The sequence below is a fragment of the Elephas maximus genome, chromosome X, assembly GCF_024166365.1.
Source record: "Elephas maximus indicus isolate mEleMax1 chromosome X, mEleMax1 primary haplotype, whole genome shotgun sequence".
NCBI classification, from domain to species: Eukaryota; Metazoa; Chordata; class Mammalia; order Proboscidea; family Elephantidae; genus Elephas; species Elephas maximus.
The window spans coordinates 32,296,096-32,320,252 of NC_064846.1; the positions used below are offsets into that span (position 1 = coordinate 32,296,096).

General features: G+C 39.1%; 1 protein-coding gene across 1 annotated transcript; it reads right to left on the reverse strand.

Moving 5' to 3' along the window:
* Positions 1–1,026: 1,026 nt before the first annotated feature.
* On the reverse strand, positions 1,027–20,343 carry SH2D1A (SH2 domain containing 1A). The gene is made up of 4 exons (XM_049872764.1): positions 20,019–20,343; positions 8,387–8,450; positions 3,327–3,471; positions 1,027–1,409 (listed from the first exon to the last, which is right to left on the reverse strand). The coding sequence occupies exons 1-4, from the start codon at positions 20,153–20,155 to the stop codon at positions 1,369–1,371; spliced, it is 387 nt and encodes a 128-aa protein (XP_049728721.1). The 5' UTR covers positions 20,156–20,343; the 3' UTR covers positions 1,027–1,368.
* Between the last annotated feature and the right edge of the window lie 3,814 nt (positions 20,344–24,157).

A 24,157-nucleotide genomic window follows, 5' to 3' on the forward strand; every position in this document is an offset into this window, starting at 1 on the left:
CCTTCTAGGGTTATCGTTTTCTTGTCTTTTATTATTGTTTTCTTCTTTTGTCTTTTACTCTTATTGCTTTCTTGTCCAACTAGATAGCAAGCTACTTGAGGGCAGGGACCAGGTATTTTTACTTCTCTACCCCCACTGCCTGTTATGTTTATTGAGTGAATGAATTTCATGAGCCCTGAAGCAACTTCACATGAAATCCATCACAAAAGTTATGAAAATATAAACGTGAGAAGAAAATGCAAATACTCATCAATGCATAAAATTTCAACACTTGGAATTATTAAAAATTAATGTCATCATAAGCTTTTTGATGTTTGTGTAGGGTTATCTAATAGGGAGGCTGCTTGCAAATCAGTTACTCATGAACCGCAGCTGCTGAAGTTTCCCTTCACAAAGAGGTTTTACTTATAGTAGCAACAACTAGGGCAGAAGTACATGAAAAGAAGAAAAGTCCATTTCACCGGATTTGTAATATAATTTCAAATACAATACACATTTTGGAGCATATTTTAAAGTATGAGATTTAAAGCTCCAGAGCCCTGTCGGTGCATTGGTTAAGCACTCGGATGCTAACCCAAAGGTTGGTGGTTCAAATTCACCCAGTGGCTCCAAGGGAGAATGACCTGGCGATCTGCTCCAGTAAAGATTACAGCCCAGGAAACCCTATAGGGCAGTTCTACTCTGTCACATGGGGTCGTCAGGAGTTGGAACTGACTCCACAGCACACAACGACAACAACAAAGCTCCAGATTGGTCTGTAGATTTTACTGTCCAACATCAGAACACTCGACAAGAAGTTGCTTTCAGAATTAAACTGAAATTCTTCACTCTTTATTCACTACTTGTTCTAGCACACGGTGCACAGCTTTATAAATCTCAAAAGAGCCTATGACACCATAGCTAGTGGAGAGCATAATACCCAGTGGAGAGCCACACATGAAAAAGACACAAACAAGCTTCTCACCTTACAACCAAGCAAGACTTTTTTAAATCAAAAACTATCAAATAATATTTCACTAAAAATGGTGACTTTGACCAAAAAAGGAGGATTAGTTTTATTTATATACTTGGCAAGAATTGACATTAATCTTTTATGAAGTATCCATTATGCTTTAAATTGTTTTCCATTTGTAAATATAATGACTGAAAATAACCCAGTGGATTTATTTTCCTCAATCCTCATTTCAAAGGTCCTCTTCATCTACAAAGTCCATTTCAGTTTTAACATCATGCTAGATGCTGCCATTACAGGACTATGACGGTTTTAGAAATGCATTTGTAGCTCACTGAACTGTATTATCTACAATATACAAGACTGAGAATTTATTTAAATTATTGAAAATAAAGTACAAGGTGTTTTATTTTTCTTCATGGTGCTTTCAGGCAGACATCAGGGTTTTCTCTTCTCCCTAAAGAAAAATGATTTAAAAATCAAGAAAAGATAAACTTACAAACTATCAAAATTACAGATTAACTCGAACTTTGTTGTGTGCCATTGAGTCAATTCTGACTCATAGCAACCCTATATGACAAAGTAGAACTGCCCCCATATGTTTCCTAGGCTGTAATATTTACAGGAGCAGATCAACAGATCTTTTCTCCTGTGGAGTGGCTGGTGGGTTCAAATCAATGACCTTTCAGTTAGCAGCCAAGCACTTAACCATTGTACCACAGGGCTCCTTAACTCAAACTTAAAATCAGAAAATTTCCAACTGCATTAAACTCACAAAGATACAACTGATATACCTCAAGCAATTAGTATTTAAAACTGAATTATTAAAAAAATGAAATACTGAGATGAAAAGATCAGCAATTTGTAGATTAGCATTCTATTTACATTTCTATTATAAAGACTATTCATTAGTTTAATTCACCACTTGAGTCTAATTGTCAGTTTATGCCTGAGTCTGGGTCCCTGTCAAAAAGGATATAACGACTTACTTTCTTTTATCATAAATATTTATTGTTTCAATTCTCTTATTCCAAACAAGTGACTAACACCTTTCCGTAGAGGGATAAGCAGTCACGTATCAGATAGCTGCAGACATTGGCTGGTATTCTGTCTTTAGCTTGACACGTATCCTAAAATAGCTTTGTTCAGGAGAAGTAACAATTTATGCCAGTGGTTTTTTAATACTAAAGTCTACTAATTTAATATCCTTTGCTACTAAGACTTCATTAATTCAAGCACCACAAATTCAGAAATCAGGATCACATGGGCCAGGCTAACATTAGCTTTTACATCCCGGAAGAAAAAGAATTTACTAAGCAAAGGTAAAGGACAGCCCAGGTGTTCTCTGAATTACCCTGTCTTTCAAATTATACCCATTGCTGTCCAGTTGATTCCCACTCTTATGACCCTATAGGACAGAGTAGAACTGCCCCGTTGGGTTTCCAAAGCTGTAATCTTTACAGAAGTAGACTCCCACATTTTTCTCCTGTGGAGCGGCTGGTGGGTTCAAACCTCCATCCAACCTTTTGGTTAGCAGTCGAGAGCTTAACCACAGAGCCACCAGGGCTCCTTAAGATGGGACAAAAGAAAAAAAAAAACGTTGCTGTCAAGTCGATTCCGACTCACAGCGCCAAGTGACAGCTCATGGATTTAACGGCCAACTTTTTGGTTAGCTGCCAAGTTCTTAACCACTGCACCCACAGGGCTCCAAGATGGGACAAGAGGGATTAAAATATTGTGGGTGCATAGAATTTTGGGTATTTTTGCAAAGTTTCATTAAAAGTTTATAGTATGTTACTGTTGTCTTCTGCCATCAAGTTGATATCAGCTCATGGTGACCCCACGTGTTACAGAGTAGAATTGCTCTGTAGGGTTTTCTAGGCTGTAATCTTTATAGGGAAACCCTGGTGGTGTAGTGGTTAAGTGCTACGGCTGCTAATCCAGAGGTCAGCAGTTCAAATCCACCAGGCGCTCCTTGGAAACTCTATCGGGCAGTTCTACTCTGCCCTATAGGGTCGCTATGAGTCAAAATCAACTCGACAGCACTGGGTTTGGTTTTTTGGTTTTTTAATCTTTACAGAAGCAGATTACCAGGACTTTCTCCTGCAGTGCTGCTGGGTGGGTTCAAACCACCAACCTTTTGGTTACCAGACAAGCACAAACTGTTTGTGCCACCCAAAGTTTCATTAAAAGTTTATAGTATAGTATATTGAAATCACAGCATGTAAATACTCGCCTCTCTTCCTTGATTTGCTGCCTGCATCAACTTCCTAACTCATTTTCTTACTGAACTTCCTACAACTATATGAATATGAACAGATTGACTCATAACTCTGGGTTTCCAAACCCTATAAAAATTAATGGTAAACCATACCTGTAGTACCTTGTGTACCTCTAGCAGTGGGCTTCTTCTCAACTGGATACTGCAGGGGTATTACAATGCCTTGATCTGGCTTCTGAAATGCTGAAATGAGATTTTTTATTTTCCGGAAAAATCTTTTATGTACCCCAGGAGCTGTCTGGAAAATAAAAGGCCAAGCAAATTATTCATCTACCTCATAATAACACGGAAAAGGCTACAAAATGTGTGAGGTATGCTTAGAGAGGTAACATCTGTGTAACTTGCTCAAATATTTGAAAACATAAGGAAGAAGGAAAAAAACAACATTCCAGAAGAGCTTGTTGTGCTTAGCTGAATTTCCCTGCAAGAAGAGCTAATGAGCTGTCATATCAGTTCTCCCAAGGGTAGTATTAGTTTGTACAAGCTCCTGCTCATTGCCCTGCCCTTCCTGCCTGTTACCCATCATATATCCCGACCCTCTAAGGGTATACAGGCCATTACCCACAATGAATTCACCAACAGATAGGATACAGTCAAACACAGAAAAAAACACAAATCCTACAGGTCATTAATAAAAAGCCTGAGGAACCAAAAAACCAACAACCCATCCTCCCTGTCATCATTCCACCATATAAAATTCCACACAGGAAATTAAAAATTGACTGCTGTGATACACGCAATGCATGGCTAGTAGTCCTCATACTCTTTCACCTCCTGATAGGTCCTGCCTCATCCTTCACATTAAATTTTTTCCTCCTTGAGAAACTTCCATATCCTCCCAAAAACAGCTCACTCTGTCAACACTTCATCGTGACGAGATTTTCTCTATGACACGAAAATAAAAGACTCTATAAGGTCACCTTTATTTTTGTGTTTGTTTGTTTTTAAAGAGATCATTATTTCAGGTGACTATTAAAATGTATTCCTTTCTTGACATCTGTTCTCTTGCAAAGACACTTGCAACAACAGTTTCCTGCAAAAGCTTATGAGGCAAGCTTGAGGCATCAGCTCAAAACTGTCACTTTACATGAAGTAAACTATTATTGCTATGAGCCATTGAACAACGACTCATTTTTTTAGGAAGTTGTCTTTCAGCTCTTCCATCTGGAAGATTTTTGAGGTGGGAGCTGTTTGTTTTTCAGCATTTAATGAGGAAACGTGAAGGCTGGCATGCAGACTTCTGTCAACTAGACTAAAAGCTGGAGAATAGCACACTGTTCATAATAAGTCCTGGTCATGTCCAACGTTGGAGTATGTTATTGTTCAATGGAAAACAATGCAAAACTCTCAATAGGATATTCTTTTTAGTTCTAAATTATTGTTCTCATAGGCTCGCACAGCTAGGAGTCTCAGTAGATGGAGAACACACTTCCACCCAGCTCCATCCCTATGATCAAAACACCTTCCTGAAACTCTGTTGAGATCTCATCCGAAATAATCCCTGGCCAACAGTGCTTTGGCTCCAAAATTGCACCTGCAAATTGCAAAGGTAGGCTATAGGCACAGAATGCCTCCTCGTGCCTTCCTTAGAGCATTTTTTCATTTTCAAAGCACCTTCCTATCACTTGCCCCTCTTCTTCCTCACAGACTGGACGGCCATTGGCTGATTTAGTTCTTTTCATTTGACAGATAAGAAAATGGAAGTACAAGAGATTAATCAGCTTGCACAAGGTCACACAAATAACGAGGGACAGAACTGGCACTCGATCCCAGGACCTGGTCTCTTGCCTTTCAGAGTAGGGCTGTACCAAACAGGTTCTAGTAAAGCTAGCCACCAACCAGAAGAGAAACTGTACACTCCCTCAGTGTGAAAAGATTTCCAACCACACATCTTTTTAGCTGTTCTTGTGGCTTGTAAAACCATTTACCAACAGGAGCATCTATTTTGTGGGGACTGATATGCAGTTGGCACTTGATTACCCATGCTAACAGAGAGGAATAATAGCACTGGATGTAGAAACACAATTTGAATTTGGGATGCAATATTTCATTGGCAAATGGCTGCCCTAATTTATAGTGCTTTGCTTAGAGTAATAAGCAAAATTATTTAGCATCTACTGGTAATCAAATACCCAGAGAAGCCCAAAGGCACTGAAGTAAGCAGGGGGAGGGCAACCTGGAGTTAAAAAATGCACTGCTGACAATGCACATATTAATATATGATGGTTGGCCCTATGTGGAATTTTCTATATTAATTAAAATACAGCAAAATTTTAACTTGAAACACATAATGCACTAGGCAATGATCAAATCTAAAAGTCTGTCTACAACTAGAAATACACATATTTGTCCTTCATAATTCAGTCGATCCAGGGATCATTTTCAATTCACTCTTTGCAACAACTTCCAGATTTTCCTAGATTTCTAGCACAATCATTGCACTGACAAGAGAGTGCTACTGCCGTGATTTTTCCGGCAGCGTGGCAAATCAAGGCATTGTTCCAAAAAGCAGTATAAATATCTATCATTTATCCAATTATGAAAACAGCTTTACCACAAGAATTGCACCACTGACAACTCCCATCCTGTAGCTAAACTCAACTATCGTTCAAATTTGCACTTTCCCATACCGTCACCTCTTAGTTATGCATGAAAACATGTTTTGGATCACAGCTGGTCTTCAATATGCTCTAGAGAAAGTTCTTCCAGCCAGGTGCTATGAGCTCTGAGAATACACGCCAGTTTAATATTCACCTTAGCAAAACATAACTAAGGAGGCAAATTTAGTAGATGGAAAAAGATGCAATATGCATTTCAAAAATAAATCTAAAGAGTTCTTCAAACTGTTTTCCATTTGGGGCTAATCCATGCCAATCTTCTGCTTTCTTAGTGCAGGTAACTGCAATATTATATAAATGGGGTCAGACCAGACAATAGGATGAGGGGGCATTTATGGTCAATAAACCCTGTCTTCCTTAACATGATCACAAAGCATGGAACAATCTGCATATGATGTTACACTTGAAACAGAGAAAAGCAAGTTTAAAAACCAGGTTGCTAAACCTTAAGAATTTGAGATCTTTTCCATAAAGAATATTCTTCAGCAGCTGAAGACCACTTCTTTAAAAAGAAGGTCTATTTCTGGTCAAATTATATGCAAATATGTATATAAAAAAACTCAAAAAAATCTACTGCCATGGAGTCAATTCTGACTCATAGTGACCCTACAGGCCAGAGGAGAATTGCCATATAGGGTTTCCAAGTTGCAGCTAGTGGATTCAAACTGCCAACCTTTTGGTTAGCAGCTGTAGCTCTTAACCACTGCTTCACCAGAGTGCCAGTCATATGTATATAGTACACACAAATATTCTTCATAATAAATGAAATTTAATTTCTTATTCAATCATCTCAACAGTGATGCAGAGAACTAAAAAAGCATAAACAGATATAAATAGTTTTGATTAGAAATGGTACTGCTTTTCCTCTAATTAGCACTAGAGTATTAATTATCCTGATATAAAGCAACAAGGTTTGGAAAACTTGCCCTAGTTCATTCATCTCAGTAGTTCAAAATGTTTGTAGTCCAAATTTGTGTATTTTAGTTTACAGATGAATTTTTAAAGGATAGAGCAATTTTAATGCATTTTATGTCTAGACTTTAGAGTTCCTTAAATGCATAGATTGACTGAGATATTAACAGAAGCTGATTAGCATTTGTGTTTTCAAACAGCTCATAATACTTTCGTTATAAAGACAGGCTGTTTTAAAGACTCAGAAACCAGAGAAAGCATTTGAGGTTGAAAGTTTTATTTGGACAGGCTTCTACACTGGTAAGATAGGATATACTACCCTGGTTCATGAAAACACATTCACTCTACAGGAATTTCTTGGAATGGTACAGTGGCTCTTAAACATTTTTAAAGCAGTAGAACCCTTTTTTCTAATGAAATTCTATTCAGACTCTCAGTTTATAAGCAAAATAAAAGGAAACTGCTCAGAATGAAGCCAGGCTGGGAACCAAAAGAATACCCACTTACCTCCCCTTCTCCCTCTGCAACCCCCCAGGTAGCCCCAAGGCTTCTGCAGAGCACAGTTCAAAAGCCAGTGCAAAGTTCTCTCCTCTCCGTTCCACCTATACAAGTGCTGCCCACATGGCTCAGCTCTGAGTCCTGCCTCCACACATAAAGCAGCCCTGATTACCCTAACCCTTGAAAAACCCTCCCTTCTCTGAACTCCTATGCTAGCTAACCTAGCCCTTGACTATATAAAACCCTACATTGTTCAGCAATTTTAGGGATTTCACATTTTTGAGGGCTTACTACATGCCAGACCGTGTGGCTAAGAGCTTCCTTTTTATCTCATGCATTATCTCATTTAACCCTCAAAATAAGCCCTAAGAGTAAGGGACTGTTCTTAGGCTCATTTTACAGATAAAGAAACTGGGTCACAGAAAAGTTAAGATGCCTGCCCAAGGCCATAAAGCCAGCAGGGAGACGTGAGGAGAGCAGACATGGGACCCAGTTCCACCTGTTACTAGGATCTCCCCAAGTATACTACCAAACCTGTTGCCATTGAGTCAATTCCGACTCCTAGTGACCCTATAGTACAGGGTAGAACTGCCTCACAGAGTCTCCAAGAAGCACCTGGTGGATATGAACTGCTGACCTTTTCATTAGCAGCCGTAGCCCTTAACCACTGTATCACCAGGGTTTTCCCAAGTATACTAGGCTCTTAGAAAATAAGAGTCATGGTTTTTAATCTCGTCCCTCACCTCATCCCCCACCCCACCCTGCAACCCTACAACAGCAACATTCGTATTAGTATCAATCAACAAATAATTGCTGGTCTAATCTAACTTGAGATGCTTTCTTAAAATTTCAGATAGGCACTGAAAGTTTGACACAGTCCTTTTTTTAAAATCTTTCCACCAAAGTCAGACCACTGTATACTCAAGGTGGCTGGACAGGACCGGGACCAAAATTCTCTCAAGGCTTCTTAATGATGCATGAACAATTTTGGCTTGGGGCTTTAGCAATTTGAATCTGATGAATATTTTGGTAGTATATGATTTGATTGCCCTTTAATAAAACCAGCCTAAATTTCAAACACCTCCCTGATGCCCCCAGAAGCAAAAATAAATAAAAGAGCTATACCTCAGCACTCCAAGAACCTGTTTCTGTCTGGGACACTCGGTATGTATAAATGTAACCTTGATACCTGTGAAAGAATAAACATCCATTACTGAAACATTCCAAAAGAAGAATGGATGCTCTCAATTTGAATTTACCATTATATATAAATGTTAGGTATACTGGGACACACATATATGGAGCCATTGCATTCATAGGAAGAAAAGCCTGGTAAGTCTAACTTGCTTGTATGAGTATTCTATCTGCCTAATCACAGTTCCAAGTCTGTCTTCTTTTTTTTTTCTTCTTTCATTTGAAATGTGGTTAGCTCACACTCTAAGGACCTGATTTGTCTAGTTGAAAGACTGTTTGGACAGAAGGAAACGAAGGACCTGTTGTAATTGGTAAAAACTGTGAATTACTAAACAGTGCTGACAGATTGTAGTCTCGTTATTTTCAAATACATATAAACCATTAAAGTGAAAACAGCATTTCACTGGGTTAAGGTGTTGTCTGTGCCTGGTGGATCTGAACTACCAATTTCTTGGTTAGCAGCCGTATCTCTTAACCACTGCACCACCAGGGTTTCCACTTAAAAATAGTAATATTAATTGTAATATTAATAACATAGTAATGTTACTATTATTGAGTAATACAGTATGACTATATATTAGTTTGTATTATTATATAATATGTTGTTGCTGTTCTGTGCCGTCAAGTAAATTCTGACTCATATCGACCCTATAGGACAGAGTAGAACCGTCCCATAGGGTTTCCTAGGCTGTAATCTTTATGGGAGCAGATCTCCAGGTCTTTTCTCCCGTAGAGGTGCTCGTGGGTTCAAATTACCAACCTTATGGTTAGAACCTTGGCCATTGCACCACCAAGACAGATGTGATTTGATACAATAGAATACAATATGATACAATATGAGCTATGAGTTGTAATGGACTTGACGACAACGGGTTTAGTATATAATATAATAAGTCAGAATGGACCTGATGGCAAGGGGTTTGGGGTTTTTTTTTAAATAAATACATATGATGTAAGTCAGAATTGACTCACATCAATGGGTTTGTTTTTTGTGATATAGTAATTTGAATAAAAAGAAATACTGCTAAAGTACTTTTATTACTTGGAAGTAGCTCGTCATTTTAGATGGGGTAAACATTCTCACCCGTTACTCGGTGTGTATGCATATTATATATCTGTATAATTAATTTCTACTACACCAAAAGTTTTACAGGCATTATCTCCTTTGGACCCCACAACAATCCTATAAGCTTTATGCTATGAGATGAATTTTATGGATGAGGAAACTGAGACTTTGAGAAGTTAAGTAACCAAAGCCACCCTGACGAGCAGCAAAGCTGGGATTTGAATGAGGCCCGTTTGATTCTAGAGCCCCAGCTCTTGATCCCCACACTGTAATGTGTATATATTACTGATTATATTTTACTATATAAGGCAGTGCAACTCAATTTGCCTAGCGAATTTTCACTTCACAGAAAAGGTAAGGTAAGCTTTACAGTGAATTATTTCAAATTATGAATCTGAGCTGAATCAATAGGGTTTTATTTAATACATTTTCAGACCGTTATTCTTGAGCACAAGTTTGGGTCAGTATGAGATCTTTGATTAGGACCTCCAGTAACCTTTGGTTACAATCAATGTGTTTAAACTTACAAGAACAGATGACGCTAAAGCATTCCAAACAGAGGGTCATGCTTGAGTAATGGACCACATTTGCTGTTACTTTCCATTAGAACTAAAAGTCTTTAAATATGTGAGTTAAACTCCTGTACCTTTAATCAACACTCATCGGTACTGATTACCTAAAGGGCAAATACATGCATTTAAAACACTTTAAACTGTTAAAAAAAATTTTTTTTAAACTGTTTCATTTGACTTGTGACACAGGACAAAAGGTCAGTTTAATTGCTCGTGTTTGTTATTATATAAAATGTTTCATTTTTGTTAGGAAGGTTTTGCCAGAATTTTTAGATCTTATATAAAATAGTTTGAGACCTGCCTATATCTAATATACTGAATAAATATAAAATATTACAATGCTAAAATCTTTTTTTTTTAAGCAATTGAAATCTACCTCAAAGCCCACTGATTTCAGTAAGTACTCTACGAGGAACAAGGCAAGAGCTTTGATTTCCATTTTTCACCACGGGAACTCGAAACTTATGGCTTTAAGTGATTTTCTTAAAGCCACACAGCAAAATGGCGACAGAAGCAGGGAAATAGCCTAGGCCCCTAGTTTCATTTTTTCTATGGGAAGCAATTAATGGCAATAATTCTGTATCATTAAGGGTGACACAAAAGTGCATTATTTAAAATCTCAGCAACAATGTAAGCAAAATGGTAAGCAGCCAGGTTTTTGACTTTCTGAAACAGTGGATCTCTAAAAAACACAATGAATCTATCTTCCTACTATCATTCAGCTTCATTTAGTCAAAATAAACGGGTGTGTTTTGAAAAAACGTTTCCTAACGAATGTGATCTTATCTTACTTTCAGTTAAGCAGCAGGAACCTGAGTACCACTTCAAACGTTCTTACCTTCTTCAGTCTCTGAACAACCTGGTGTCAACAGCACATAAAACTTCTCGGGATTACCCCATCCAATATGAACAATTTCCTACCCCTCCCCAACTCCTCAAATTTCTGAATGAGCAAAATTGTTGCAGCCCTCGAGTAAACCAGCAGTTCATCTGTTCCATTTTCAAATCGCCGAAGTAACTAACCAAGGACCACCTGTACTCAACTCTCATGATAATGGGTTATCGATGAAAGAGACCTGAAACCGTACAACTCAAATTGCGGTCCCCGGGCCAGCAGCATCAGCATCACCTGGCAGCTTGTTAGAAATCTAGAATCTCAGGCCCAACCTCAGAAATGCTGAATCAGAATCTGCATTTTAACAAGATCTCCCAGTGATTTGTATGAACAGGGAAGTTAGAGGATGACTGATACAAAACTCAGAGAATGCCCGCACCTCATTGGGAATATTGATGGAAACTTTCCCAATGCCAAGCTGGCTTCTTTCACCCACCTAAGGCACTTCTATCTCCCCCATAATCACTCAGTCCATGCTTAAAGAATGCAATTTAATTTTAATATAAGCTGAAGTTTTGCCAATTCTTTTCACAGAGGAGTGTTTCTTAACCATTACCCTCCTTTCCCCAACAAGATTTAAAGTTTTATTTTCTGTAGTTTGTATTATAATATAAAAGTAAGCTACACTATCGAATATGTTTTTTTCAAACTACACATATCCTTTCCCCATCTGCTGAAAATCACTGTTCTAGAAAACAAATTGGCAATTTGTAAAAAGAGCTATGAAACATTGCATATTTTTGACCTAATAATCTTGCTTTATCTTCACACAATCCAAGGAAAGAGCAATTTGACAAAATTTTTCATAGTACTTCTATTTTTAATAGTGAAAAATGGAAATTAATCTAAATACCCCAAAATAAGGAATGATGACTCAAAAATCAGACGATTCATCTCATTAGCCAAATCTGGCTGCAAGAGCTCTCCTTCAAGTGTTAAAATGCAAAGATGTCACCTTGAGGACTAAGGTATGCCTGATCATTTTCAACGGCATCATATGCTGGGCAACGAATAAGGAAGACCAAAGAGGAATTGACGCCTTTGAATTGTGGTGTTGGCAAAGAATATTGAATATACCACAGACTGCCAAAAGAACAAACAGATCTGTCTTGGAGGAAGTACAACCAGCATGCTCCTTAGAAGCAAGAATGGAGAGACTGTGTCTCACGTATTTTGGACATGTTATCAGGAGGGTCCGGTCCCTGGAGAAAGATATCATGCTTGGTAAAGTAGAAGGTCAGGGAAAAAGAGGAAGGCCCTCAACGAGATGGACTGACACAGTGGCTGCAACAATAAGTTCAAGCATAGCAACGATTGTGGGGATGGCGCAGGACCGGGCAGTATTTCCTTCTGTTATACACAGGGCCGCTATGAGTTGGAACCAACTCAACAGCACCTAACAACAACGACCGTCATTTTTTTTTCTTGTTGTCATTCATTTATTTTCTTAACTAATATTTTGCATTTTAATGACTATAAAAAGTGTGGATTCAGTCCATGCCAATATTAACAATTGTCTTTATTTTACCAAAGCTGCCCCTAACCTTTAAAAAAATGCTCTGGTTAGAAATGGGCAAGAAAAAAGCAACCTGGCTTATTTCTTATTTTCTCAGTGGGTCAGTGTTGGGGACAGATCTTGGTTTGCAACTGACAAAACCACATCAATTTCCTTTTTATACCACTTCAAGGACTAAACAAAAGATTTAGCTATATATGATTCCTTCATGACACCACAAATAAAGCAAGCTAGCACCCATGCCCTCTATGTCTATAGACACTAATGCTTTGTGCAAAATGCAAGGTACGATGATAATGGGATTGATTTTTTAAAACAAATATTTCAGAACTTTTATATCCAAAAGAGTGGTAGCCTCTACAAAGGTGTTATTGTTGAGGCTATACTCCGATTCAAGAAATTTCTGGATTTCCTATGGCCCAATCTTCATTCTTTTAGAGCTAATTTGAATTTTCAGAATAGTCAAAAGCCATTAAGCTTGAAGTCGGATGGGCAAACTACACTTGAATGGCAATTTTGATGAGTCATGACAATAAACTTAATCTCTCCTTTCCCTGAGCTGCCATATAACATTTTATTTATGTGTCTTTATGATGGTCCAGTCCCTGGAGAAGGACATCATGCTTGGTAAAGTAGAGTGTCAGTGAAAAAGAGGAAGACCCTCAACAAGATGGATTGACACAGTGGCTGTAACAATGGGCTCAAGGATAACAATGATTGTGAAGATGGCGCTGGAACGGGTAGTGTTTTTTTCTGTTGTACATACGGTTGCTGTGAGTTGGAACCAACTCGATGGCATCTAACAACAGCAATGATGGTCTGAGAAGGTCCCTGGGTGGCACAAACAGTTTGCACAATAGCCTAAAGGTTGGTGATTCAAAACCTACCCGGTGGGACCACAGAAGAAAGGCTTGGCAATCTGCTCTCATAAAGATTACATCCTGTGGAAGAAAGGCTTGGCAATCTGCTCCCATAAAGATTACATCCCAGAAAACCCTATGGAGCACAGCTCTACCCTGTAACACATGGGGTAACCATGAGTAGGCATCTACTAACGGCAATGAGTTTTGTTTGGTTTTTGGATAATGATCTAACTTTATATGGCAATTATTTATAGATATTTTATTTATGCTAACAAACATCTATTACATTTTCTAAGTACTTTATGGACTTTAACTCATACAATAATCTTCATAACAACCCTATGAGGTAAAAAAAAATTTTTTTTTAATTTTTTTATTATCATCATCTCCATCTCACAGATAAGGAGACGGAGACACAGAAAGTTTAAGTTATTTGCCCAAGGTAAAATAGCTAATTAAGTGGCAGAGCTGGGATACACACGCAGAGGGTTCTGACTGGAAGGTCTGGGCTCTTAAGCACCAGTCTGTGCTGCCTCTCTCCTATAGAAGCTTCCCCTAATACTACAGGCTCCTAGAGAGAATGAATGAACAAATTGGTCAGAAAGGCAATTCCAAGAGTACAGCTCTTCAAAAGGGAAGGAGTCAGCTTGACCATAGGGCTGGACCTGTACACTAAAGCGGAGGGGAGGGGAGGGGGGAGAAGAAAAGAGGCCAAGTGGGGGAGAGCCCAGAAGATGTCAACCCAGTCTTCCCGTTTGCTTAAGCTAAATAACACCTTCAAGCCAATCTTGCAACTTCAATTTTACAATGTCTTGGTTTAGTTGCCTGTGAATTATTCATGGTTTATGTGTGGCAAATTTAAATCTAGGCTGGCCTTCAGGCTCATTCTGACATTAATGGATTGTACTTGGAATATCCAAAATGATTTTGGTGGCCTAAATTGTCATGAAAATAAATGTGCCAGCAACACATACAACAATCCAGTTGTATTCAAAAACTAAATGTAATTTCAGTTATAATTTCTCACTCTTTTGAGTTCATTGCCACGCTGTTCTCCTCTATTACAACTGACAAGCTGGATTTTTATTTGTCACTGCTGCCCCCATTCTTCCAGTTCAATTGTTTAATAAGTACTTTATTCCTTGTAATGCCTTTAACTCTTAAAGAACAAAAAGAGAATTATCCCTTTATCTAAAGTCATACGTGTCTAATGGCTTCATTATGTGTCCTTGAGGTTAAAGAACATAATAGCATTTCTTCTTTCAAATCTTCCACCAGCGAAATAGAAACCAAAGTCACATATGAACAGAAGGATGTTAATCATGGAAATAAACTATTTCCTCAAACTAAATTTTTTTAATTTGCTTTCCTCTTACCACCATCAAATGATCCCAGTGGGCATTCAGGATTTTCCCAGTGGCTGTCTACATTGAGGATGAGGAAGGGAGGAATGTGAGCACACCCATACACCTTAGTAAAAAGAAACTGCATATACCTAGAACCCCAAAGAGAAAAAAGTAAAAAGAAAAAAACTATTTGCATTAACAAGGGCATTCAGTATACCGGATAAATACAAGAAAAGCACATAAAATCAGTAGTTTTTCTGTGCAACAGAAAATATAACGGAAAAAGGTTTTGTCGATGATAGAAACAAAAAAAAAAGACACATACACAATAACCAGAAATAAGCATAACAAAATATGTGGAGGACCTACAGGAAGAAAACTACGAAAATATATTGATGGATATAACCCATTACCGTCCAGTCAGTTCTGACTCATTGCAACGCTGTAGGACAGAGTAAACCTGCCCCACAGGGTTTCCAAGACTGTAAATCTTTACAGAAGCAGACTGCCACATCTTTCTCCCGCTGAGCACTGGTGGGTTCGAACCGCCTACCTTTCAGAGAGCAGCCGAGCACGTAACCACTGCACCACCAGGGCTCCTTGATGGATATAAATGAACAAAATTAATAAATGCAGAGATATACTATGTTTTTAGATGGGAAGACTAAATTCCTTAAAGATAACAATTCCTTCTTAATTTACTAGTTAAATGCAATTCCGGTGGGATTTTTTTAACTTAACAAAATGATTCTAGAATTCATCTTGAAGCACCAAGAGGCAAGAATAGCAAATAATATTTTAAAATGTATTAAAACATCATTGCCCTTATCCCAATCATTGCACTTATAGTACTAGTAAAAAAAAAAAAAGTTATTGCCTTGGAGTCGATTCCGACCCATAGTGACCCTATAGCACAGAGTAGAACTGCCCCATACAGTTTCCAAGGAGTGCCTGGTGGATTTGAACTGCTGACTTGCTGGTTAGCAGCTGTAGCTCTTAACCACTACGCCACCAGGGTTTCCATAGTACTAGTAGTACAAGAATAAATAGATCAATTGAGCCAAATAGATATCCAGAGAAAATAATTGTTATATATAAGAATTTAATATATGATAAAGTAAGCTAACAAATCAATGGGGAATGAAAGCTCTATTTAAAAAATTGTGTTGGAATAATTGTTAGCTATTTAGCTGCAAAGTCAATTTAGATCTTTCTTCACATTAAAATAATATTCCAAATGGAACTAAGGAGTTAAATGTAAACTAACCAAACCATAAATTGAAAACAAGAACTGAAATGAAGTCTTACGACATCTCTTGAGGTGGAAGAACTTTCTAAGCTGGGAAGCAAAAAAAAAAGGAAATCAAAACACAAAGAAAATGAGTGACTGATTTGAGTACTAAAAATGCCGATTTTTTTTTTTTTGCTTGTCAGACAAAAAACAAACAGTAATGGCAAACACCAAACAGAAAAGATACCTGCAGCAGATACAACAGATTAAGGATTCATCTGTAAAAACTCACCATGCGTTAAGAAAAGCGGTCAAATGGGCAAAGTACACAAAGAGCCAATTCATGACCAAGGAAATACAACAACTTAGCAACCACAAAGAAAACCTCAATCACGAATCAAAAAAAGGATGAAATAAAGGGTGAGATACCATATTTCAAAGAGAATTTGTTTTAAACAAGAATACCCATTGCTAGAGTTTTTTTTTTAGAGAGGGTGTAGTGAAACAGACACTCTCGTGCATTATTGATGAGCATATAAATGAGAATAACCATTTGGAAAAATATATTTGGAGCTTATATGTACATTAACAATCCTAAACTCTTTGTGTTTTCTGACCTCAAAATTCCACATTTGGAAATCCATGATAAGGAAATAATCATAAATAAAAAGAAAATTTTAAATAGTGAAATATGAATCATGATGGAATTTACATAACAGCAAAAAAATGGAATGAAACACACGTCTAAAGACAGGTGACTGATTAAGGAAAATATGGTACAATGACTGGACTATCATGTAGCCATTAAAGATAATGTTTCAAAATCATTTGTAATAACATTGTAGACGAGTGGTTTTTTCTCATGTGAACTGGAAAATGTAGCAGAATACAACCTTGTCAGAGCACATGCGTGCCTACAAAACAATGCATTTTATTAAAATGTAGAAGAAAATCCACTTAGTTTTTAATAGTTGTATTTAGGTTCTAAAACTATGGGTGATTTTTCCCTCATTTCCATTATCTATAGTTTTCAACTTTTCTATAATAAATAGGTATTATTTAGAAGGAAAGATTTTTATTTTTCAATTTTTCTACAATGAATAGGCATTACTAAGGAGCTACTTTTAAATAGACTTATACAACGCTCCAGATATACTTAGAAAAATTAATTGGAAAAAAAAAACTCTTTTTCAATGAAGGTGAGCCATCCTATAAATGGAAAACTTCAGTGCTTTTAGAATGAGTTTCAGATTTCTAAAAGTGAATACAGCAAAATTTTCAAAGGCCATATCTAAAGTCCGCAATTAGAGGGTTCACGACTGGAGAAAGAGGCAAGGAGAGTTTGAAAGAAGGAACCCTGATGGCGCAATGGTTAAGCACTAGGCTGCTAACGGAAAGGTTGGCAGTTTAAACCTACCCAGTGGCTCTGCGGGAAGAAGAGCTGGCAATCTGCTCCCATAAAGATTACAGCCTGGAAAACCCTACAGGGCAGTTCTACTTTGTCACATGGGATCGCTATGAGTTGGAATCAGCTCAACAGCCCCCAAACCACACAGTAGTTTGAAAGGCATACGCAATGTGCTATTTCTGCAACAAAAAGACAGAAACTAAAGCTCAACAAAACATTCTTGGATAATGGAAATTAACAAAAGATTGAATGAATAACCTTTCCAAGTGAATCCTATAGTCAATGCATGCTTGTTAACTATATCTTGTTGGACATGTGTACGGTAGCATTTACATTTTTATTTCAACTGCCTAACATAAACATAAGAGTTTTGTTTTACAATGAGTATGTGGTTTGTTTCAAATTAAAAATAGATTTCTTTGTTATTCTAGTGTAGTACCAAAAAGGGGGCATGAAATATTTATGGGGGCCATGAAATAAATATTTCTTCATCAAAAAGGACCCTGGGATATATGCTACTAAATAAATATTCCATATAGAACAAGGTAAAATTAAAAAAAAAAAAAAAGGTGGGGGAGGGACCCTGGGCTCAAAAAGGTTGAGAAACTCTGCTAAAAGGCAATGTATCATTGTATCGCAGCAGAGCCTGAAAACCCTGCTATCACTCTAAACAGTTCCATTAGACTGGGAGGCCGCTGTGTACCAATCAGAAGACACACTTGGAGACTCTCAATTTGCCTACTAACCCTATTTTCTGCTACTTAATAGGAGGTTTTCATGGAAAGCTACCAGTCATTTTAAAAAATGCATTTATGCAAGATTCACTTTGGGTGAAAGCTAAATGTTTGAAAATTTTCCACCTGCTTGAATTAATTACTTATGTGGCCCTGACCTACATGAGCAAAAGGCTAAAGTTCTGTATTTTACTTAAAAAAAAAAAAAAAAACAGCAATCTTATGCTTCCCTACCCAGGCTTCTTTTGTACCTTCTTTTTGTACCTCTAGGTTTAGGCCCATCATCTCCTTTGTCAGCTTTTCTAAAGCAGCCGCTTTCACCACCCACTCACTCTTCTGCCTCCTTTTGATAAGAAAAAAGCCGGGGAGCGCCAGATGGCTTTCATTGGCCTTCCCTAGTTTCCAGTTGGGGAAAACAATAATATAAGCCAAACATGAAGACCTGCTCAAGAGATTCAATAGCTTCCACGTATTTCCCTTGAAGTCTTTACAATAAATTGGTTTAGCGTGCCAGAGAGTGAGGGTATTCCGCTTAACTGAGAGTTGCCACAAACGTGGATTGCCCCTTTTAAAAAGCCAACATACAAATGGAAATCCTCTAACACCAGCCTCAATGTAATCTTTCTCCACTGACCCAAACGGTACTGCAAAATCTTGCAGTCTATCATTAGGTACTAAACCAAGCATTCTTCCTCATTTTGTTTCTGCCTAGGAACTACTGTGCAGGGCTGCTATTTTCATGGGTACTTTTACCCTGTTGCTGAAAGTGTTCGGGCTAGGACCTTCCCTGGAAATACCCCCCCCACACACACACAGAGTACTAAAAGAAATCAAACTGAAAATAGAAGAAGGTAGTAATAATAACACTAGCTTACGCTTATTGAACATTTACTACGTGTCAGGTCCAGTCCTAAGTTTTTTATGTGCATTATGGCATTTAATCCTCACAGTCCTGTGAAATATTACACCCATTTTATGGATGACAAATCAAAGGGACTGAGGGGTTAACTTGCCAGAGGTCACAAGACTAGCATCTGACTAGCACAGGGTTGGATCTCAGATCTGCCTGACTCTGGAGCCCTGGAGCAATAACAAAGGAAGGTGTGTCTGTTTCAAAATGGCAATTTAGCCTGAGACATGTCTAAGCCAAGGGCAAGGTTGAATCATAACAAGAGCGTTTTCCCTCTGTGCCCTTTATGACTGTTGTCAGTCTTGGCTTTTTTCAAATAAAGGGTCCCCTTTCTGAAACCTCCAACCGCCACACAATTCCTTTAAAGGAAGCTAAATAAGCAGACCCAGAGAAACAGTTTTATTCACAACCATCCCCCCTCTCAGCCATGCCAACCTAAGTAGCATTGCATTCTCAAAAGTAATGGACTCAGTTTTTGAGTCTTCTTCCTTTCCTTGAATTCCATGGTCTTCCTTTGGGATGATGCCTCCAAAATCATTTAAAGAAAGCTGGCTGAAGAGAGGCCTTTCCTTTTCTCGGGACTGGTGACCCCAAATATGGCCAATCCACCATTCCCAGGCTCCACCTTGCTGACCTCCAACTTGAAGGCAAAGCAGAGTCCGGGAGCCTGGATCTTTTTTGGAGTGACAGTAAATTCCAGGCCGTGTTTTCCTACCCAAAACGGCATTCTCTGCAGCTGCCCCCAAAAGGCCCTGGTGAGGTCCTTCTGGAGCACCAGGAGCCCAGGACGTGAAAGCCCCAGCGAGCTGTCTAGGTCAAAGTGTGGTCCACTACGGCCCCAGGCTGGGCCAGAAGGCGCCCTCGGGGCCGCTGAGCGAGCAGAGGAGGCCCCTGGAGCTTCGGCTGCTCTTTTACCCCTGCCTGCGTGCCCTGGCCACCCCCACCCATAGCCCGTGCCCTTGACAGGCCCAAGGCTGACTGCTGCAGGCCAGGTCCTGGGCCCCCCGCGGCGAAGTACTCACAGAACACACAGGCAGTACACGCCCGGGACGCTCTCACTGTCCCTCAGCAGATAGCTGCCGTCCAGACCGGTGGCGAGCAGGAGCTTTTCCCCGGTCTCTCGGCTGATTTTGCCGTGATACACAGTCACCGCCTCCATGGCCTGGTGGACTCTAGGGCAGGCCGAGGCGGAGGAAGGGAGAAGGGAGAAGCCACAGCTTCTACGGCTAGGCACTAGTCAGCCACCTGGATCCCAGTTCAGCCAGATGTGTGAAAAAGAGAGAGAAGCAGCCGAACAACAGGATGTTGTCGACGTGCCTTAAAACCTCCTTCTCACACTTCGGTTAAGACCAACTCAGCAATTTAGCAGCTTGGCTATTGCCACCAGGTTCACCTCCCTTTCCCCACACTTTAATCATATGGAGAAGGGAAGAAAGTCCTGGCAACAGGGTTTGAGCTGCACTACCAATGCAGACCTTGCACACAGACAGGAACCCTTGGCAGCGCTTCTGTTCTTCCAGTTTTCTCAGGGGCCACCAAGGATAACTCAGCTTAACTAGCCCCCAAAGGGATGCTTGATAAAGGCAAATTGAATATGGCCCTCATGTGGGGCGCTAACATACTGACAGAGAATGGAAGGACTAAAAGCTCTGAGATCAAAACACCAAAAGTATGGGTGTTATTACTGAACATGACCACGAGGCTCCTACAGAAGGAGAGGTAGTAGGTGAACAGTGGACACTGGGTAAACCCTTCATCTTCCTCCTCCTCCTCCCTCATGTAGCCATCTTGAGCAATCTTAGGCCTGACCAAATATTGATTTTTTTCCTACCATCCTGTCCGAAATCCCAAGGTACTGGCTGAGGTACAGAAATCACAGTCTGTGTCCAAAAATGTTCCAGATTTATCTATTTGATGGATCATAGATGAGAGAATGAATCAGCTAATTGGTGCTTTGCCTTTATGTGGACACGTATGTGCCCTTTGATATATAGGGCCCTTCTTCAGAACCTGGGGCATAAAACCTGTTTTAAATCTTTTTTGCAAATGGTGACAATTGCGCTGTTAATTTTGTTCTCTGTTGTTTCTAGAGAATATGTTTTTTTCTTCAAATGATGCTAAACTGTTGTTAATTTTTTTTTATTTCAACCTCATTTCCTTCTCTGAAGTAAAAATCATTGATTCTAGTTCAAAATGCACTGTTAAGCAATATTTCCCCAAAACATCCTCCATTTTCAATAAAATAAGACTTTGTTTAATGCCTAAAGCTGAATGGTCTTACACATGTACGTTTAGGTCATGTAGAATACTTTTTTAATCAGAATTTAAATAGCCTGTTGTATACCTTCCATTACTTCGATGCCTAGTTCTTTGAGAACATAGCAAGGCCGGGAGCTCAGTAGGAAGAATGATTTTTATTCCTCACGTTTTCTTACCAATGGATCAGATGCACATAGCTGCCTTATACCACAACCAGATATTTGCTCCCTACCCAAAATGCTTAAGAACAAACAATCCTCTAAGATTTAAGAGGCAACTAGTAGCCACTCTCCTTGATTGAAGAGTGCCCAGCCTTAACAGTAACTAATGTAGAGTCTGTCAACCTTAGTGTTGAACCTAAAGTGTTTATGTAAACATAAGCCTCTGCAGTCATTTTCAACACCAAGAATTAAAAAAAAAAAAAAAAAAAAAACAGCATTCAAGATAACATATGGGGATGGATCTTGGGAACTGGGCAGAAGTTGTCTCATCATCCTCCAACCTCACTTGTTTTTGCCCAACTCCACCTCTCGCCCCTTTTCAGGCTTTGGGTCAAGGAAGAGACCGATCTGGGAAGTGAATGCATACTCCAATGTTAAGGATTGGAGAAGCTAACCGCCCCCCCGCCCCCAGACTCTTTGTATTCTGAGAGGGTAAATGGTTAAACCCAGAGAAATGAATCACAATGGTGGGGTTTCAAACGTGAAAGGAGAAGATAGGGAAGGGGATCCCCTCATATCAGTCTGTATGGACAACAGCCTGCCTGTGAAGTGAACCGTAAGAACACTCAGTGTCACATAGGTAAAAGCAAAACCTAACCTTTGTTGTCTCTGAACAACCCTGAACAAATCATCCACAAACTTAGGAACAGAGCAACCTAGATCTGACAGCAAAAGCTTACCATACATCCTTCTTTTCTTTCTGTGTTTTTTTCTGTGTTGCTAAAATAGCACACCTGTCAAAGCAGCCAGGTCCAATGGGTTCCAGCACAACTAAGATCGTATGAAAAAAGAACAGAGAAATTATAAGGTAATAGTACAACTCCCATATCCAGTGCCTCATTGTCTCACAAGCAAGCTGACAGCTAAGCCAGCTGCCCACTACTGCAGTGTTGAAAAATAGACATCTTCACTGTAATGCTACACCGGTACTAAACCGGACTTTGTAGTTGTTGTTAGGTGCCATTGAGTCGCTTCCGACTCATATGGACCCTATATACAACAGAACCAAACACTTGACTTTAGCAATTCAAAGCTTCACACTGAGCTTGAAATGTAGAGAAAAGAGGCGTGGAAATGGTTCTTTTTCTCCTCTCTCTCCATACCCACAAGAAATGAGGGGAAAAAAATGAGAGAGAGGAGCCATGGACATGGTGGAGACACCAACTGAAAAAGGATTGGTTAGGATTCTGCCCATTTGGAAGCAGAATTAGTTGACTAATTGCTTGTTTTCTGTCTCTCCCACTAGAACCTAAGGTTCATGACAGCAGGACTTCGTAGGCTTTGTTCGCCACTGTATCCCCGGTACTGGAGTATGTCGTTGTTGTTGTAGGTTGCCATCGAGTCAATAATATTTGTTGAATAAATGAAATTAATGCTCTCAAGAAAATAAAAGAAAAAAATATTGAAATGCTATTTTACACACACATACACAAAAACACACACCAAACCAAGCCCATTGCCATCAAGTGGATTCGAATCGTAGAGGCCCTATAGAACAGAATAAAACTGCCCCATAGAGTTTCCAAGGCTGTAATCTTTACAGAAGCAGACTGCCACACCTTTCTCCCACAGAGCGCTGGTGGGTTTGAACTGCTGATCTTTTGGTTAGCAGCCAAGCACTTAACCACTGCGTTACCAGGGCTCCTTACAAACATACACACACACACACACACACACACACACATTTAGCTCTACGTGCCTCCTGCCCACCTTCGAAACAGCAAGATTGATTGGGATGAACACTAGTCCAGTAATTATGACAGTCCAATTATGCTCCTTGTCTTGCCACTAAATCACTTCCTCTCTCTCAGCCTCATCTTCCACATCTGTAAAATGGAGTCGAACCAGATGACCCCTAAGGTCATTTCCAGCTTTCACACCCTGTGCTTTAAAGGAAAGCCAAGCATGCTTTACAGAAAAACAGGGGAAATGTACCGAGCTCGTTTGTGTGCAAGAAGCAAGAGCTGTTTCCTCAAGTCTCACCCAATAGGGGAGCGATTTTTGTTGTTGTTTTTTTTAAATAAACTGAGAATAAAAACCATGAAGTAGAGGAAGAGAGCTTCACAGTTTCCAGCAAACTACAGCCTTTTATAATATAGATGCCACTTAAATAAAATATAAAAGCACTGAAGTTAGAAAAACTGTCAGCCAAGGTTGAAAGTATCTTCCTATTCAAGCTTGTCATCTCCTGAAGCCTATGAGAAGTGACAGGATTTTGCATGGGGATGCCCTGTCTGAGGTGCTAATTGTCTTCATTTCAAATGCCCTAGGCTATTCTCAGACCCAGGTAGATTATAGGGCTGATGCCAAGGCTGGTCAATTTTGTAGAGTGGATCTGACATTTCAAAAAGTCTTTTTCTCTAACCTTTCAAAACTAACTTTGTTCTTCAACTGGCTCTTCTATAGGTGTGAATTCTCCTGTGACAGTGTTATGATGTTGTCACCTATTGCGAATTTACACATTCTCTCGGTACTCACTAAGATTCACTTCCTTTACAAAAATTAGAAAAGAAAAAAATAAGGGATCTTAAAAAAAGAGCATCTCCTTTTGATAATATTTTAAAAATTGTAAGTGGGAAGCCAGAGATAGAGTTCTTGTGTGTGTTGATTTAAACCTGTTTTAAACGTATTTATTCTCTCAAGAGACATTTACAAGCCCTGGTGGCACAGTGGTTAAGAGC

Excerpts from the sequence above, each read along its gene's own strand:
- SH2D1A (XM_049872764.1), bottom strand. The coding sequence starts at position 20,155 with ATGGAGGCGGTGACTGTGTATCACGGCAAAATCAGCCGAGAGACCGGG. Across the intron at positions 8,451-20,018 it reads GTGTACTGCCTGTGTGTTCT|GTATCAAGGTTACATTTATA; the intron begins GTGAGTACTTCG and ends ATTCTTTCACAG. Across the intron at positions 3,472-8,386 it reads CAGGTTCTTGGAGTGCTGAG|ACAGCTCCTGGGGTACATAA; the intron begins GTATAGCTCTTT and ends TTTATTTTCCAG.